Below are 15,084 nucleotides of genomic sequence, written 5' to 3' on the forward strand. Positions count from 1 at the left end.
ACCTAAGTGATAAAAACCCCTATTGGACAGAGTACTACAAAAAAGGAGCGAATAAAGGGTCGTCACGGCAACAGACAGAGACATGTGGACATGGGCCTTAAAATAAATATTTCAAAAGGTCTTGAAACTATAATGACCAACCTGAAAAGAACTGGACATATATTAGAAAAATGAGTGACTTTCTATTGCCACTAGTTGGCGCTGTAGGGTTGATGCAAATGACCCCTACAGGACCCTTCAGAGTATGACTCAACAAGCACGAGATGTTTGGTGCAGATATGTTGTAGAAGTTATGACTGTTCAAAACTTGTGGTGAGACGAAATGGCTTCAGTCATTTTCACTTCTCCTGTTGGACTCTTCTGCTTCAACCAAACCTCAGTATTTTTCATCAGGCACCTGAACACAGGTCTTAAGGCTCCCCTGATGCAGGTTTGAGGTCAACAGATTTTTTTCCCTTGGAGGAGGAACCTGTCTCGTAAAAAAAGGCATTTCCTGTTCTCACTAGGGGGCGCTAGGCCTAATGGGTAATATTTCAATGCACTCGTGTTAAGGGTGGGATACCGCACATAAATGCCAAATATGAAAAAGATTGAACGTTGTGTCAAGGAAGTATTAGTCATTTACTGAATTTGTCATTTTGCCGAAAAAATGGCCGACTTTGGCACCACGTCCAGGTCAGACCCGTGAATGAAAACGCACCATTTTAAAAACTTAAGATCTCATATGTCTCCTGAACAGTCTCACCAATTTTGAAGATGATCCAACTAACTCCCTTGGCGAAAAGGTCTCAAATGTGCACCCTGTAAATCGATAAAAATTTCATATTTGATCCAAAATAACCGATTTCCTGTTGGGTTTGGAATATGGGTGTAAATGCTTTTTTGGAGCGGTTTTGGACAAGGTATAGACCCCCCAAATTTCATTGCTCTACGCTGACAGACCCTAATGTTATAGGCCAATTTTAAAATTTCAAGGGGGCGCCACTGAGCCATTTTGTTATATTTTTTTGCAACGTTGCAAAATTATCGAAATTTACAATTTTCCGCACGTATGTGCAAATTTTGGTGACTTTTCGTGCATGTTCAGACCTCCAAATTGGCCGTTTTCATTTGCCCTGAAAAAAAAAAAAATCCTTTGCAAAACAATAGGGCCTTCGCACGCTTAGTGCTTGGGCCCTAATAAGTAAATTCAAGTCCTGGGTATCCCCCATCCTTAGACCCTCCATGTCGGCAAGGAAAAACTCCAAAAACTCCAGAGTCTTCGGGAGAAAATGAGAAACCTTGGGGAGTACCACAGTCAGGAGAGATCCACTCCCAGGACGGATAGACAGGAAGCCCCAGGACCGCTAATGGGAATTAGCAGGCAAAGTTACAGTCCGTAAAGATGCAGTGGAGTAAAGGAGCAAGAAGATCCATCTAGCCAGATGAGACAGGGGTAGCAACGAGGACGTCCATCCAGCTTGGGGTCCGGACAGTCAGGAGGCTGCAGCTGAAAAATAGCCCCTCCCCAGAGGGGAGGGGGGAAAGGGGACACCGGGTGACTAGTGATGAAGAGACCACACAACTAGATATTAACATTGGAAAATAGAAATAAAGTAAGATAAGTGGTAGGTAGAGTGAGAAAAAGGAGATAGAACTCAGTGGCTGTACTTCCCCCAGCTTTATAGCTTCTAGTGCAGCTTAGACTAAACTTTGAGTCTACTCCGACTTCAACTAGCCTGACCATAAGCTTTGTTGAATAGGAACGTTTTTAATCTAATCTTAAATGTGCAGACTGTCTCGGCTTCTTTAATATTAGCTGGAAGCTGATTCCATAAAACAGGGGCTTGGTGGCTAAAGGCTCTAGCTCCGACAGTACTTTTAGAAACCCTGGGAATTACCAGTAGACCTGCATTCTGAGAGCGGAGTGTTCTGTTGGGGCGGTATGGAACCAGAGCATCGGTGAGATAAGATGGCCCCAACCCATTAATGGTCTTAAATGTAAGAAGGAGGATTTTAAATTTAATTCTAAACTCGACTGGAAGCCAGTGAAGGGCCTGGAGCACAGGGGTGATGTGCTCTCTTCTATTGGTTCCTGTTAAAAGTCTTGCTGCTGCGTTTTGGACAAGCTGAAGACCTTTTAGAGAAATTTTAGGACAAGCTGTAAGTAGGGAGTTACAGTAATCCAATCTCGATATAACGAACGCGTGAATTAATTTTTCTGCATCGTTTTTAGATAAAATATTTCTAATTTTGGCTATGTTGCACAGGTGAAAGAAGGCCGTTCTGCAGGTTTGTTTAATGTGAGCTTCAAACGATAAGTCAGGGTCGAATAAAACTCCTAGGTTTTTACCTGTGGTGCTGGAGGCTACACTTACATTGTCCAGACTATCTGGGCAGCTAAAGAGTCTCTCACACTTTTCGGGCCTATTATAAGGACTTCTGTCTTTTCAGGATTAAGTAGAAGATAGTTAGTGCTCATCCAGGTATTTATATCTCGGACGCAGGTGCTTAGTTTGTCCACTTGCCTGATCTGCTCAGGTTTAATTGATAAATACAGTTATCCGACAGATAATCTGGCGCCATCTAACGTCGTGAATGGGTATAATGTCTAGACCACGAATATACGACGACCCCCACTTTTTCAGTCTTATTTCAATGCAAAAAACACCGTCTTATATTTAGGTCAATACGGTAGTCCAATTTCCACCTACCCTTGAAGCGCCGGCCTGTTCTGTCAAAATTTTCTCCCTTATAAAATTTTGCTCCGAAAGCTTTTGTGGCGCTGAAAAAGCCCTCTTTTACATTCAATTGGACTGTCAATGTTATCCAAAGGTGCTAACTAAACTAGATACATCATAAACATACATGTGCAACACGAAAATGGCGTAAATTAATACTTAACGACACGGCGAAGTCGTTAACAGTGAGAGCACGGGGTGCAGTTGCTGTGTGCAGCTAACATGGTAGGATGTGTTTGAGAACTTTTGTACATGTCTTTACATGATCAAACTTAAGTAAATATTCCTTTCTTTAAAAAAAGTCTGTAGTGTTTACTTTGGAATCGCTGCATTCGCGGCCATTTTTAACGTTACGCGCATGCGCAAAACCGCAAGGTAGCAATTTTTGATGGGTTGCAAAATTTCTCAGAACACCGGCCCTCACAGTCAACTTTCCTTTTTTTGTTTATTGTCGCCATTTTAGAAAATTTGGGGTAAAGTGTCACACGGATTGATGTCACTCAGAGTGCTGCTACCCTCTAGTAGGTAAATGAGGAACAGCATTTAGTGAAAGCTACTTCATATGCTGCTCAATTTATTAAGTCTATGTGCGGGCCAGATGTTACGGGTTTTATGACAGAAGCTGCAGGCCGGATGAAATTTGACCACGGGCCGCATTTGGCCCCCGGGCCGGACTTTGGACATGCCTGATTTAAAGTAATATTCTGGCAACTTCATAGTGAATATGGCAGTTTTTTTTTTTTTTTTTTTTTTTAATAAAACAACACCAGTAATATTTTTAGGGGTGATTGAGATTATTTTAGGCATCAATCCTGTTTTTAACCATGAAACAGTGGGGGTAAATGGAATTTCACGCAAGGACACATTTAATGCTGTTAATGAAATGATGTTCTTGTTTCAGATTTTGAGCATGAACGGAAGCTCCACCCACGGGTCGGCGTCACATAAGTCAGAGGAGCGTGCACACGAACACTTGATGAATCAGATGAGACCTCAACTCATTCACACTCTGCACCTCAGACGACTTTTTGGAAGTGGTGCAAAGATAGCTCCAATTCTGTTCGTGCGACGACTTTTCTACACTTTAAAAAAAATATATTTGCATGCAAGCTGAGCATTTTTGGTCACATCATTTCATCGTCTAGCAGAGAAGATGTCAATGGCGATCAACGACAGCGAGCAAGCGGACCCGAGGGACGAGACCCTGGCCCGGGTAGAGATTACTCTGCTTGCCATCATCTTCGCCAGCGCAGCCGTCCTAAACGGCGTCCTGCTCCTGGTACTGTGGCGGCAGCGCAAGCACATGAGCCGGATGCGCGTCTTTGTCTTCCACCTCGCCTTGGCCGACCTGGTGGTCACTTTCTTCCAGGTGTGCCCACAGCTCATGTGGGACATCACGGACAGGTTCATCGGACCGGATCTGGTGTGCCGCCTGGTGAAGTACCTGCAGGTTTTGGGCATGTTCTCGTCCACCTACATGATCGTGGCCATGACGGTGGACCGGTACCAGGCGGTGTGCAACCCCATGGTCAAGTTCCAGCAGACGCACAGGCGCGTGAACGCGGCCGTGTGCGCGGCTTGGGGGGTTTCTCTGGTGGGCAGCCTGCCTCAGGTGTTCATTTTCTCCCGGGTGGAGGTGGCGCCCGGCGTGTTCGATTGCTGGGCCAAGTTCGTACAGCCGTGGGGGCTTAAGACCTACATAACTTGGACCACCGCGGTCATTTTCATAGTGCCCGTCACCACGCTCGTCTTCTGCCAAGTGCGCATCTGCAGGGCTATCCAACAGAATCTGCACCGGAGGGCGCGACGAGGCGTGGCCGGCCCGCTGCCCCCCAGGGCCAGCGGCGTGGCCGGCATGTCCAAAGCGAGGGTGAAGACCCTCAAGATGACCGTGGTCATCGTGCTGGCATACGTAGTATGCTGGTCTCCCTTCTTCACCGTCCAACTCTGGTCCGCTTGGGACCCGAATGCACCTAAAGAGAGTGAGTTCTACTCTATTAAAAAATGAATAAAACAATGAAATATTTATCGTGCATGGAAATGGAAAAGTAGTGTCAGAAATGTTGAGTAGAGGTTGAAATACTGAGCGTCATTTTACACAGCTGGCTTAAAGTATTAGCACCCATGAAATTCTGTCAGATAATGCTGAATTTATCCCAGAAAATGTTTGCAATTACAAATGCTTTGGTAGTAATATATTCATTTATTTTGCTTGCAATGAAAAAACACAAAAAAAGAGTGAAAAAAAAAAAAAAATCATTATCATTTTACACAAAACTCCAAAAATGGGCCAGACAAAAGTATTGGCACCCTCAGCCTAATACGTGGCAGCACAACCTTTAGACAAAATAACTGCGAACAACCGCTTTCGGTATCCATCAGTGGGTTTCTTACAATGCTCTGCTGGAATTTTAGACCATTCTTCTTTAGCCAACTGCTCCAGGTCTCTGAGATTTGAAGGGTGCCTTCTCCAAACTGCCATTTTCAGATATCTCCACAGGTGTTACGGGATACAGGTCTGGACTCATTGCTGGCCACTTTAGAAGTTTCAAGTGCTTTCTCTCAAACTATTTTCTAGTGCTTTTTGAGGTGTATTTTGGGTCATTGTCCTGCTGGAAGACCCATGACCTCTGATGGAGACCCAGCTTTCTCACACTGGACCCCACATGATGATGCAAAATTTGTTGGTATAGTCTTCAGACTTTATAATGCCATGTGCACAGTCAAGCAGTCCAGTACCAGAGTTAGCAAAGCAACCCCAAAACATTAGGGAACCGCCACCATGTTTGACTGTTGGGACCGTGTTCTTTTCTTTGAATGCCTCTTTTTTCCCCCTGCAAAATCTATGTTGATGCCTTTTTCCCAAAAGCTCTACTTTTGTCTCATCTGACCAGAGGACATTCTTCCAAAATGTTTTTGGCTTTCTCAAATAAGTTTTGGCAAACTCCAGCCTGGCTTTTTCATGTCTCTGGGACCTAAGTGGGGTCTTCCTGGGTATCCTACCATTGAGTCCCTACTACCTACCTACCTAAAGCTCTACTTTTGTCTCATCTGACGAGAAAACATTCTTCCAAAACATTTTGGCTTTATCAGGTAAGTTTTGGCACTGGCTTTTTTATGTCTCTGGGTCAGACGTTGGGTCTTCCTGGGTATCCCAGAGTCCCTTTTCATTCAGACGCCGACCGATAGTATGGGTTGACACTGTTGTACCCTCGGATTGCTGGGCAGCTTCAACTTGTTTGGATGTTAGTCGAGGTTCTTTATCCACCATCTGCACAACCTTTTGTTGAAATCACTCGTCAATTTTTCTTTTCTGTCCACATCTAGGGAGGTCAGCCACAGTGCCATGGGCTTTACATTTATTGATGACACTGCGCACGGTAGGCACAGGAACATTCAGGTCTTTAGAGATGGACTTGTAGCCGTAAGATTGCCCAAGCTTCCTCACAATTTTGCTTCTCAAGTCCTCAGACAGTTCTTTGGTCTTCTTTCTTTTCTCCATGCTCAATGTGGTACACACAAGGACACATGACAGAGGTTGAGTCAACTTTGATCCATTTTAACTGGCTGCAAGTGTGATTTAGTTATTGCCACCACCTGTTATGTGCTGAAGGTAAGTAACAGGTACTTTTAATTACACAAATTAGAAAAGCATCACATGATTTTTCAAAGGGTGCCAATACTTTTGTAAGGCCCATTTTTGGAGTATTGTGTAAAATTGTAATTATTTAGTTTTTTTTCCCATTCTCTTTTGTGTTTTTTCATTGCAAGCTAAATAAAGGAAGATATTACTACCAAAGCATTTGTAATTGCAATCATTATCTGGGAGAAATTGAGCATTATCTGACAGAATTGCAGGGGGGAACAGATAACCCCCAGAACTGCAGACCAATGGTTTGAATGATTTAAGTAAATGCCCACTAGATGTTAAACAGAAGATATATACAGTCATCCCTCGTTTTTCGCGGTTAATGGGGACCAGAACCCACCGTGATAAGTGAAAAACTGTGACGTCGCGCCCCCCCCCCAAAAAAAAATTGTTGTGTGTGTTCAATGTATTTATTCAGATTTAGTATTGGAAAAAGATACATATACGTAAGACATGTTTTTTCACTTTTTTCCCAAAATATAATTTTAAAAAAAATGTACATATATTTTGATAATTTTTTTAAGAACCCCAAATGTAATAATTATGCTAAGCTTTAAACAGGTTACTGTCCCACAAAATTATTTTTAAACAAGTATAAAGTGTAAAAATGCTTGTCTTTATTAAAAGCTTTATTGAGTGAGTCCACTCAAACTGCTCACTTACACACATCGAGTTGCCAGAGCAACTGTTTAATAAGTTAAACGATGACTGACACATGCAAGGCTTTGAAGTTAGTGGGTCTGGTGAGATCAGACCCAGACATCTGTCAACATCATTAACTTTAATAAGCAACTCCAGTGCATGGGCTGATGAACAAAGAGCAGGGAGAGGGAGGAGGGCGCGAGAGTGAGACTATGCGATCGACTCAGGACAGCACATCTGTGTTTTGTTTTTTTTAATTAAAAAAAAAAAAAAAAAGCCGCGATGGACAGAGGGCGCAAAGTTTGAAGCGCGAAGTAGCAAGGGATCACAGTATTGAAGTCAGATTTTGAAACATGTGTGCCTCATTCATTGAAACTTGTGTTTGTTGTTTGACCGCACCCTGAGACTCCCAGTATTTGTGTGTCGACTGTTTTTATTAAAGCCTCCTGAACAGAAAACGAATGCATGGCGTTGAGGGTACAAGATCGAGAGCCAACGCCAACAAATAGCCATTTTAACTGGCATATACTAGTATACTGATTTTCACAGACTGAAGGCCTGTAAAGTTGCAACTTGTAATTGTTGTTCTTCTTGTGGACACTAATTTTAACATTCCTTCTCCGCATTCGTAATCCGATCGTCATGAAACTTGTTTGCTATGGAGCATGGGCCATTTTTAATTTTGTTGTATGAACACTCATTAATTAATTGCAGACTATGGCTGTAGCTTAAGAGTTAGAAAGGAGAGCATGTGCGCTGTAGCACACTTGTAATTGTTATTAAATGCACTTGTAATCTGATTTTTTTCTTCCTGTAACTGGATACAGTCACGTTTTTGTGTACTTTTTTCTGTATTCTGTTACAGCAGCAAATCCGAAATCTGAGCTATCATTTGATCATTAGTGCTCACATACGTGGAAAAAAATTCAAACATTGGATAACGACACAATTGAACAAAATCAAATAATACTGTATATTGTTTGTAAAGGTTTAAAACTGCATGGGATCATACCGAGGTGTTGGTAGTTGCCTTGTGAGGTGAGTTTGTTTCCTCGTTTGTAAATCAAATGATATTTAAAATACCTTTCCAAAATGGCATTTACTTTTGGAGAATAGCACTAAATTCTTTTTCAAAGAATATTCGCTGATCTGATACTGCCACCAGAGTTTACACTTGCAAGTCAAAGTAAAAAATAATCAGCCAAACGATGCCAATATAACTCAGTCTTATTATGAGGCACCACTGCTGAAATCCCTTTGGGTGCCCAAAGATGTATTGTCCGATGGTGCATCCCACAACTATACAGTGGGGCGAATAAGTATTTAGTCAACCACCAATTGTGCAAGTTCTCCTACTTGAAAAGATTAGAGAGGCCTGTAATTGTCAACATGGGTAAACCTCAACCATGAGAGACAGAATGTGGAAAAAAACAGAAAATCACATTGTTTGATTTTTAAAGAATTTATTTCCAAATTAGAGTGGAAAATAAGTATTTGGTCACCTACAAACAAGCAAGATTTCTAGCTGTCAAAGAGGTCTAACTTCTTCAAACGAGGTCTAACGAGGCTCCACTCGTTACCTGTATTACTGGCACCTGTTTTAACTTGGTATAATATATTTATCGGTATAAAAGACATCTGTCCACAATCTCAGTCAGTCACACTCCAAACTCCACTATGGCCAAGACCAAAGAGCTGTCGAAGGACACCAGAGACAAAATTGTAGACCTGCACCAGGCTGGGAGACTGAATCTGCAATAGGTAAAACGCTTTGGTAAAGAAATCGACTGTGGGAGCATTTATTAGAAAATGAAAGACATACAAGACCACCGATAATCTCCCTCGATCTGGGGCTCCATGCAAGATCTCACCCCGTGGCGTCAAAATGATAACAAGAACGGTGAGCAAAAATCCCAGAAACACACGGGGGGACCTAGTGAATGACCTACAGAGAGCTGGGACCACAGTAACAAAGGCTACTATCAGTAACACAATGCGCCGCCAGGGACTCAAATCCTGCAATGCCAGACGTGTCCCCCTGCTGAAGAAAGTCATGTCCAGGCCCGTCTGCGGTTCGCTAGACAGCATTTGGATGATCCAGAAGAGGACTGGAAGAATGTGTTATGGTCAGAGGAAACCAAAATAGAACTTTTTGGTAGAAACACAGGTTCTCGTGTTTGGAGGAGAAAGAATACTGAATTGCATCCGAAGAACACCCTACCCACTGTGAAGCATGGGGGTGGAAACATCATGCTTTGGGGCTGTTTTTCTGCAAAGGGACCAGGACAACTGATCTGTGTAAAGGAAAGAATGAATGGGGCCATGTATCGAGAGATTTTGAGTGAAAAATCTCCTTCCGTCAGCAAGGGCACTGAAGATGAGACGTGGCTGGGTCTTTCAGCATGACAATGATCCCAAACACACAGCCAGGGTAACAAAGGACTGGCTTCGTAACAAGCATTTCAAGGTCCTGGAGTGGCCTAGCCGTTCTCCAGATATCAACCCCATAGAAAATCTGTGGAGTTGAAAGTCCGTGTTGCCCAACGACAGCCCCAAAACATCACTGCTCTAGAGGAGATCTGCATGGAGGAATGGGCCAAAATACCAGCAACAGTGTGTGAAAAGCTTGTGGAGAGTTACAGAAAACGTTTGGCCTCTGTTATTGCCAACAAAGGGTACATAACAAAGTATTGAGATGGACTTTTGGTATTGACCAAATACTTATTTTCCACCATGATTTGCAAATAAATTGTTTAAAAATCAAACAATGTGATTTTCTGTTTTTTTTCCACATTATGTCTCTCAAGGTTGAAGTTTACGAATGTTGACAATTACAGGCCTCTCTAATATTTTCAAGTGGAGGAACTTGCACAATTGGTGGTTGACTAAATACTTATTTTCCCCACTGTATATATTACCCCACACAACTAACAAATTTATAAAAAATAAAAAAAATTCCAATGCCATAGACAGTGATAGATGGCCAATCCAGTTCAAATGGATTACACGTCTATAGCCGCCAATGACACTGAAACAAACGGAAACTGAGCATCATCTTTGTAAGTCAAGAATTTTTGCTACAATCTCAGTACAGTATATTTTGCACATGTACCTAATGTTATGACCTATTGTCATTGCAGCTGCCACTTTCACCATCCTGATGTTGCTGGCCAGTCTCAACAGCTGCGCCAACCCCCTCATTTATCTCCTCTTTAGCGGTCCGCTTCCTCGGCGTCTCCTAAAGCCGGCGTTCCAGAGGTGCTCCTTCGCCAAGGACTCCACGCATGATGAGGCCACGCTTGTCAGCGCTTTCTACACCAGTTTGAAAAATTTTACCAATGAAAAGTGAAAGACAGGGCGGGTGGAGGCGGATGGTGTCGATGCCTGCTGCATGCCGTGCAGATGTTAATCCTCCACAATTTGTGGACTGGAAAGATATCATTTGTCAATGACACGGGATATTTTAAATACAGCATCTCTCGGCCAAGCACAAGTGGGTGGCCTGTGTGGAGAGTTGTGTTCCAGAAGCAGGATGTTAGATAATGACAAATGCAAGCAAAGGGCATCTGTGCCCGCATGAGGTGCCGGAAAAGAAAAACAGACTCCATAAATGTCGTGTTGCATTCCTTTGTTGTAGTGTCACTTGAGAAACAGAACATTTGATGGTGCACTTGCACACTAAAGGCGCGATACAATGGTGGTTTGAGATACAATTAATTTAATTTGTGTCAATGCTTACAACACAAAATACTCGTATCTCAAAATCTAAATATTGCACTTTATTGGAATATGTTGAATGTTAAAGACAGACTTCAAAATGATATTAACGGGGCACCTTCCCCACATCGTCCCACACTCCACTTCAGTCGGTCACAGTTATTCTCTAACACATGCAGCGACCCAACTAATTAGGTTGAAAAAGTACAAAAGTTGTACCGCATTCAAACAGGATGAATTGTCTCAGGAGTGATTTGTCCGAGGATTCAAGGTAATTATTATATTTTTCGTACCATACATGCATTTTGAAATGTTGTGAAAAAAAATCAATGGGAGAAATTAACCGCTATGCCATTGGCGTTATAATTCGCAGTATTTACTTAAAATAAATGCTAAGTGCCCGTTTTTTTTTTGCTTTTAACCAAGAATCGAGACTGTTTTACGTTCATATCGATAAAGAATTCAGGGATTTAAGCATGTATTCACAAGAATTTTCAACGTAAAATACTCTTTGTGGTGATAAGGCAGCGCCACAGCAGCTTAAAGACTAGTAGCTTATTCGACATATTTACGTCAAATAAATGCTAACTACCCTTTTTTTTTGCTTTTAGCCAAGAATTGAAACTGTTTTACGTCCATATCTATAAAGATTTCAGGGATTTAAGCATTTATTCACAAGAATTTTCCACATAAAAAGCGCTTTGTGGTGATAAGGTGGCACCACAGTGGCTTAAAGACTAGCAGCACATTTGACATATTTACGTCAAATAAATGCTAACTGCCCGTTTTTTTATGCTTTTAACCAAGAAACGAAACTGTTTTACACCCATATCTATAAACAATTAAGGGATTTAGGCATTTATTCACAAGAATTTTCCACGTAAAAAGCTCTTTGTGGTGATAAGGTGGCGCCACAGTGGCTTAAAGACTAGCAGCACATTTGACATATTTACGTAAAATAAATGCTAACTGCCCATTTTTTTTCTTTTCTGCTTTTAACCAAGAATTGAGACTGTATTATGTCCATATCTACAAAGAATTCAGGGATTTAAGCATTTATTCACAAGAATTTTTAACGTCAAAAGCTCTTTGTGGTGATAAGGCGGTGCCACAGTGGCTTAAAGACTAGCAGCACATTTGACATATTTACGTAAAATAAATGCTAACTGCCCATTTTTTTTCTTTTCTGCTTTTAACCAAGAATTGAGACTGTATTATGGCCATATCTACAAAGAGTTCAGGGATTTAAGCATTTATTCACAAGAATTTTTAACGTCAAAAGCTCTTTGTGGTGATAAGGCGGTGCCACAGTGGCTTAAAGACTAGCAGCACATTTGACATATTTACGTACAGTAAATGCTAACTTGACCGTTTTTTGTTTTTTTCTGCTTTTAACCAAGAATCGGACTGTTTTATGTCCATATCTATAAACAATTCAGTAATTTACGCATTTATTCACAAGAATTTTCAACATAAATAGCTCTTTGTCTGTTTCCACTCGGTCAGCTTTGACAGAGATAGGCCCCCTATTAATCATCCCCGCGTCCCGTCAATATATTATGAAGTCTGTGGTAAAGAATTGACCAGTTTGTGTATCGGGGGAAAAAAATATGTGGCTCTTTCTGTTGTGCGCAACTTGGCAACTGGGGGGGAGGATGCAGTAAAAGTCATAAGATGCAAATGATGTAGAGTATTACGACACCTCTAAGTAAAAAGCAGTCATATTAGTTGTTTTCCAACAGGGATAAAGAATATATGCCTGTGAGTATTGTTATATTACGTATCTTAATGTGTTCCTACAATTGGTGTTCAATTATCAATTGCTTTGAGTGTTAAACGGGCTGCACAAATGCCGTTTGTTAGCCTGATGATGCCGTTTTACATTGTTTGTCAGCAAGCCAAGCGTTTGACAGTATATTTATGTTGGTAATGGAAGTAAACAGTTACAGTGTCTTCTTCTTGGGGAGAATTGCGGCAAATTGTTGTTTATGGTGCTATGATTTCTTTTCACTATCGCCATACACTGTACAGACCCTAATGTTTTTTTCTTTGCCAAAAAGAAATCGGGATACGACTGCTGATATCTTGGAAAACTCCGAAGTCGGGACACTTGTATATCAAGGCACTGCTTTAAGACAGTCAATCAAGCATGAGCACTATAACCAAAAATGCTGCAATTTTGAGACAGCCTGCACTGGACTTTGTTGCATCGGCTTATAGCCCTGTGCATGATTCATTTTTGATAATTATTACAAAACAGCAATTAGACCATGACATAACACCCAAATAAAATTGTCTCATGAACTTTAAAGTGTTGCTTTTGGAGTCCTTTCTTTGTATGATTGCCATCAGGGTTAGAGAGATTGAACATTTTTATTTCTGTTACTAAATTCCAAGTATACAGGGCCTCAGCAGCCATTTTATGATTACACATTTTGATCATCTTGTCTCGGCAGTGGAGATAAAGTGGATATAAAAATTGTTATAAGTGTGATTGAAGCTGTTTGGAATCAACAAAAAACATTCAAACTCATGTCAATTCCCTTGTGTTGAATTGCGCTATATACAGTAACTAAATTTGCCTTGCCTTTACTCATGTGAAATGGAAGTCAGCAGCACCTTTTAAAGTGCCTCGTATCGAGGCAAAGTAATGTGGTCGTTTCAAAATGCTCAAGGCGTAAATCTTATTGCTTCACAGTATGTTAAGAGTAAACTACAATTAGGAGCCTGGGGCCTCTATTTTATAAGAATTGTTCACTATTTGCAGAACTGTTGCTTGTTGAGTTGAATTCACTGCCATCATACGGCACATTATCTCAAATATCGCTTGCAAGTCAAAGCAAAAAAAACATCTCTAAAAGCTAACATGTACATGTCCCTCACATTTCGAGGTACCATTGCTGAATTGTTATGCTTGGTCATTGCTGAGATTTACTTTCTTACGTACAGTGGGGCAAATAAGTATTTAGTCAACCACCAATCGTGCAAGTTCTCCTACTTGAAAAGATTAGAAAGGCCTGTAATTGTCAACATGGGTTAACCTCAACCACGTGAGACAGAATGTGGAAAAAAAACCCATAAAATAACAGTGTTTGATTTTTAAAGAATTTATTTGCAAATCATGGTGGAAAATAAGTATTTGGTCAATACCAAAAGTTAATGTAGATACTTTGTTATCTACCCTTTGTTGGCAATAACGGAGGCCAAACGTTTTCTGTAACTCTTCACTCTTCGCTTGGTGTAAAGAAATCAACTGTGGGAGCAATTATTAGAAAATGAAAGACATACAAGACCACTGATAATCTCCCTCGATCTGGGGCTCCATGCAAGATCTCACCCCGTGGCGTCAAAATGATAACAAGAACGGTGAGCAAAAATCCCATAACCACACAGGGGGACCTAGTGAATGACCTACAGAGAATTGGGACCATAGTAACAAAGGCTACTATCAGTAACACAATGCGCCGCCAGGGACTCAGATCCTGCACTGCCAGACGTGTCCCCCTGCTGGAGCCAGTACACGTCCAGGCCCGTCTGAGGTTCGCTAGAGAGGATTTGGATGATCCAGAAGAGGACTGGGAGAGTGTGTTATGGTCAGATGAAACCAAAATTGAACTTTTTGGTAGAAACACAGGTTCTCGTGTTTGGAGGAGAAAGAATACTGAATTGCATCCGAAGAACACCATACACACTGTGCATGGGTGTGGAAACATCATGCTTCGGGGCTGTTCAAAGGGACCAGGACAACTGATCTGTGTCAAGGAAAGAATGAATGAGGCCATGTATCGAGAGATTTTGAGTGAAAATCTCCTTCCGTCAGCAAGGGCATTGAAGATGACACGTGGCTGGGTCTTTCAGCATGACAATGATCCCAAACACACAGCCAGGGCAACAAAGGAGTAGTTACGTAAGAAGCATTTCAAGGTCCTGGAGTGGCCTAGCCAGTCTCCAAATCTCAACCCCATAGAAAATCTGTGGAGGGAGTTGAAAGTCCGTGTTGCCCAAAGACAGCCCCAAAACATCACTGCTCTAGAGGAGAGGAGAATGGGCCAAAATATCAGCAACAGTGTGTGAAAAGCTTGTGAAGAGTTACAGAAAACATTCGGCCTTCGTTATTGCCAACAAAGGGTACATAACAAAGTATTGAGATGAATTTTTGGTATTGACCAAATACTTATTTTCCACCATGATAAATTCTTTAAAAATCAAACAATGTGATTTTCTGTTTTTTTTTCTTCTCACATTCTGTCTCTCATGGTAGAGGTTTACCCATGTTGACAATTGCAGGCCTCTCTAATATTTTAAAGTGGGAGAACTTGCACAATTAATGGTTGACTAAATACTTATTTGCCCCAC

At 41.5% G+C, this 15,084-nt stretch overlaps 1 protein-coding gene across 1 annotated transcript; it reads left to right on the forward strand.

Annotated features, from left to right (window-relative positions):
* The first annotated feature begins 3,747 nt into the window (after positions 1 to 3,747).
* On the forward strand, positions 3,748 to 13,019 carry LOC130922140 (oxytocin receptor-like). The gene is made up of 2 exons (XM_057846696.1): positions 3,748 to 4,702; positions 10,152 to 13,019. Exons 1-2 carry the CDS (start codon positions 3,874 to 3,876, stop codon positions 10,358 to 10,360), a joined length of 1,038 nt encoding a protein of 345 aa, XP_057702679.1. The 5' UTR covers positions 3,748 to 3,873; the 3' UTR covers positions 10,361 to 13,019.
* The last annotated feature ends 2,065 nt before the right edge of the window (positions 13,020 to 15,084 follow it).

The sequence above is a fragment of the Corythoichthys intestinalis genome, chromosome 9, assembly GCF_030265065.1.
Source record: "Corythoichthys intestinalis isolate RoL2023-P3 chromosome 9, ASM3026506v1, whole genome shotgun sequence".
Classification (NCBI taxonomy): Eukaryota; Metazoa; Chordata; class Actinopteri; order Syngnathiformes; family Syngnathidae; genus Corythoichthys; species Corythoichthys intestinalis.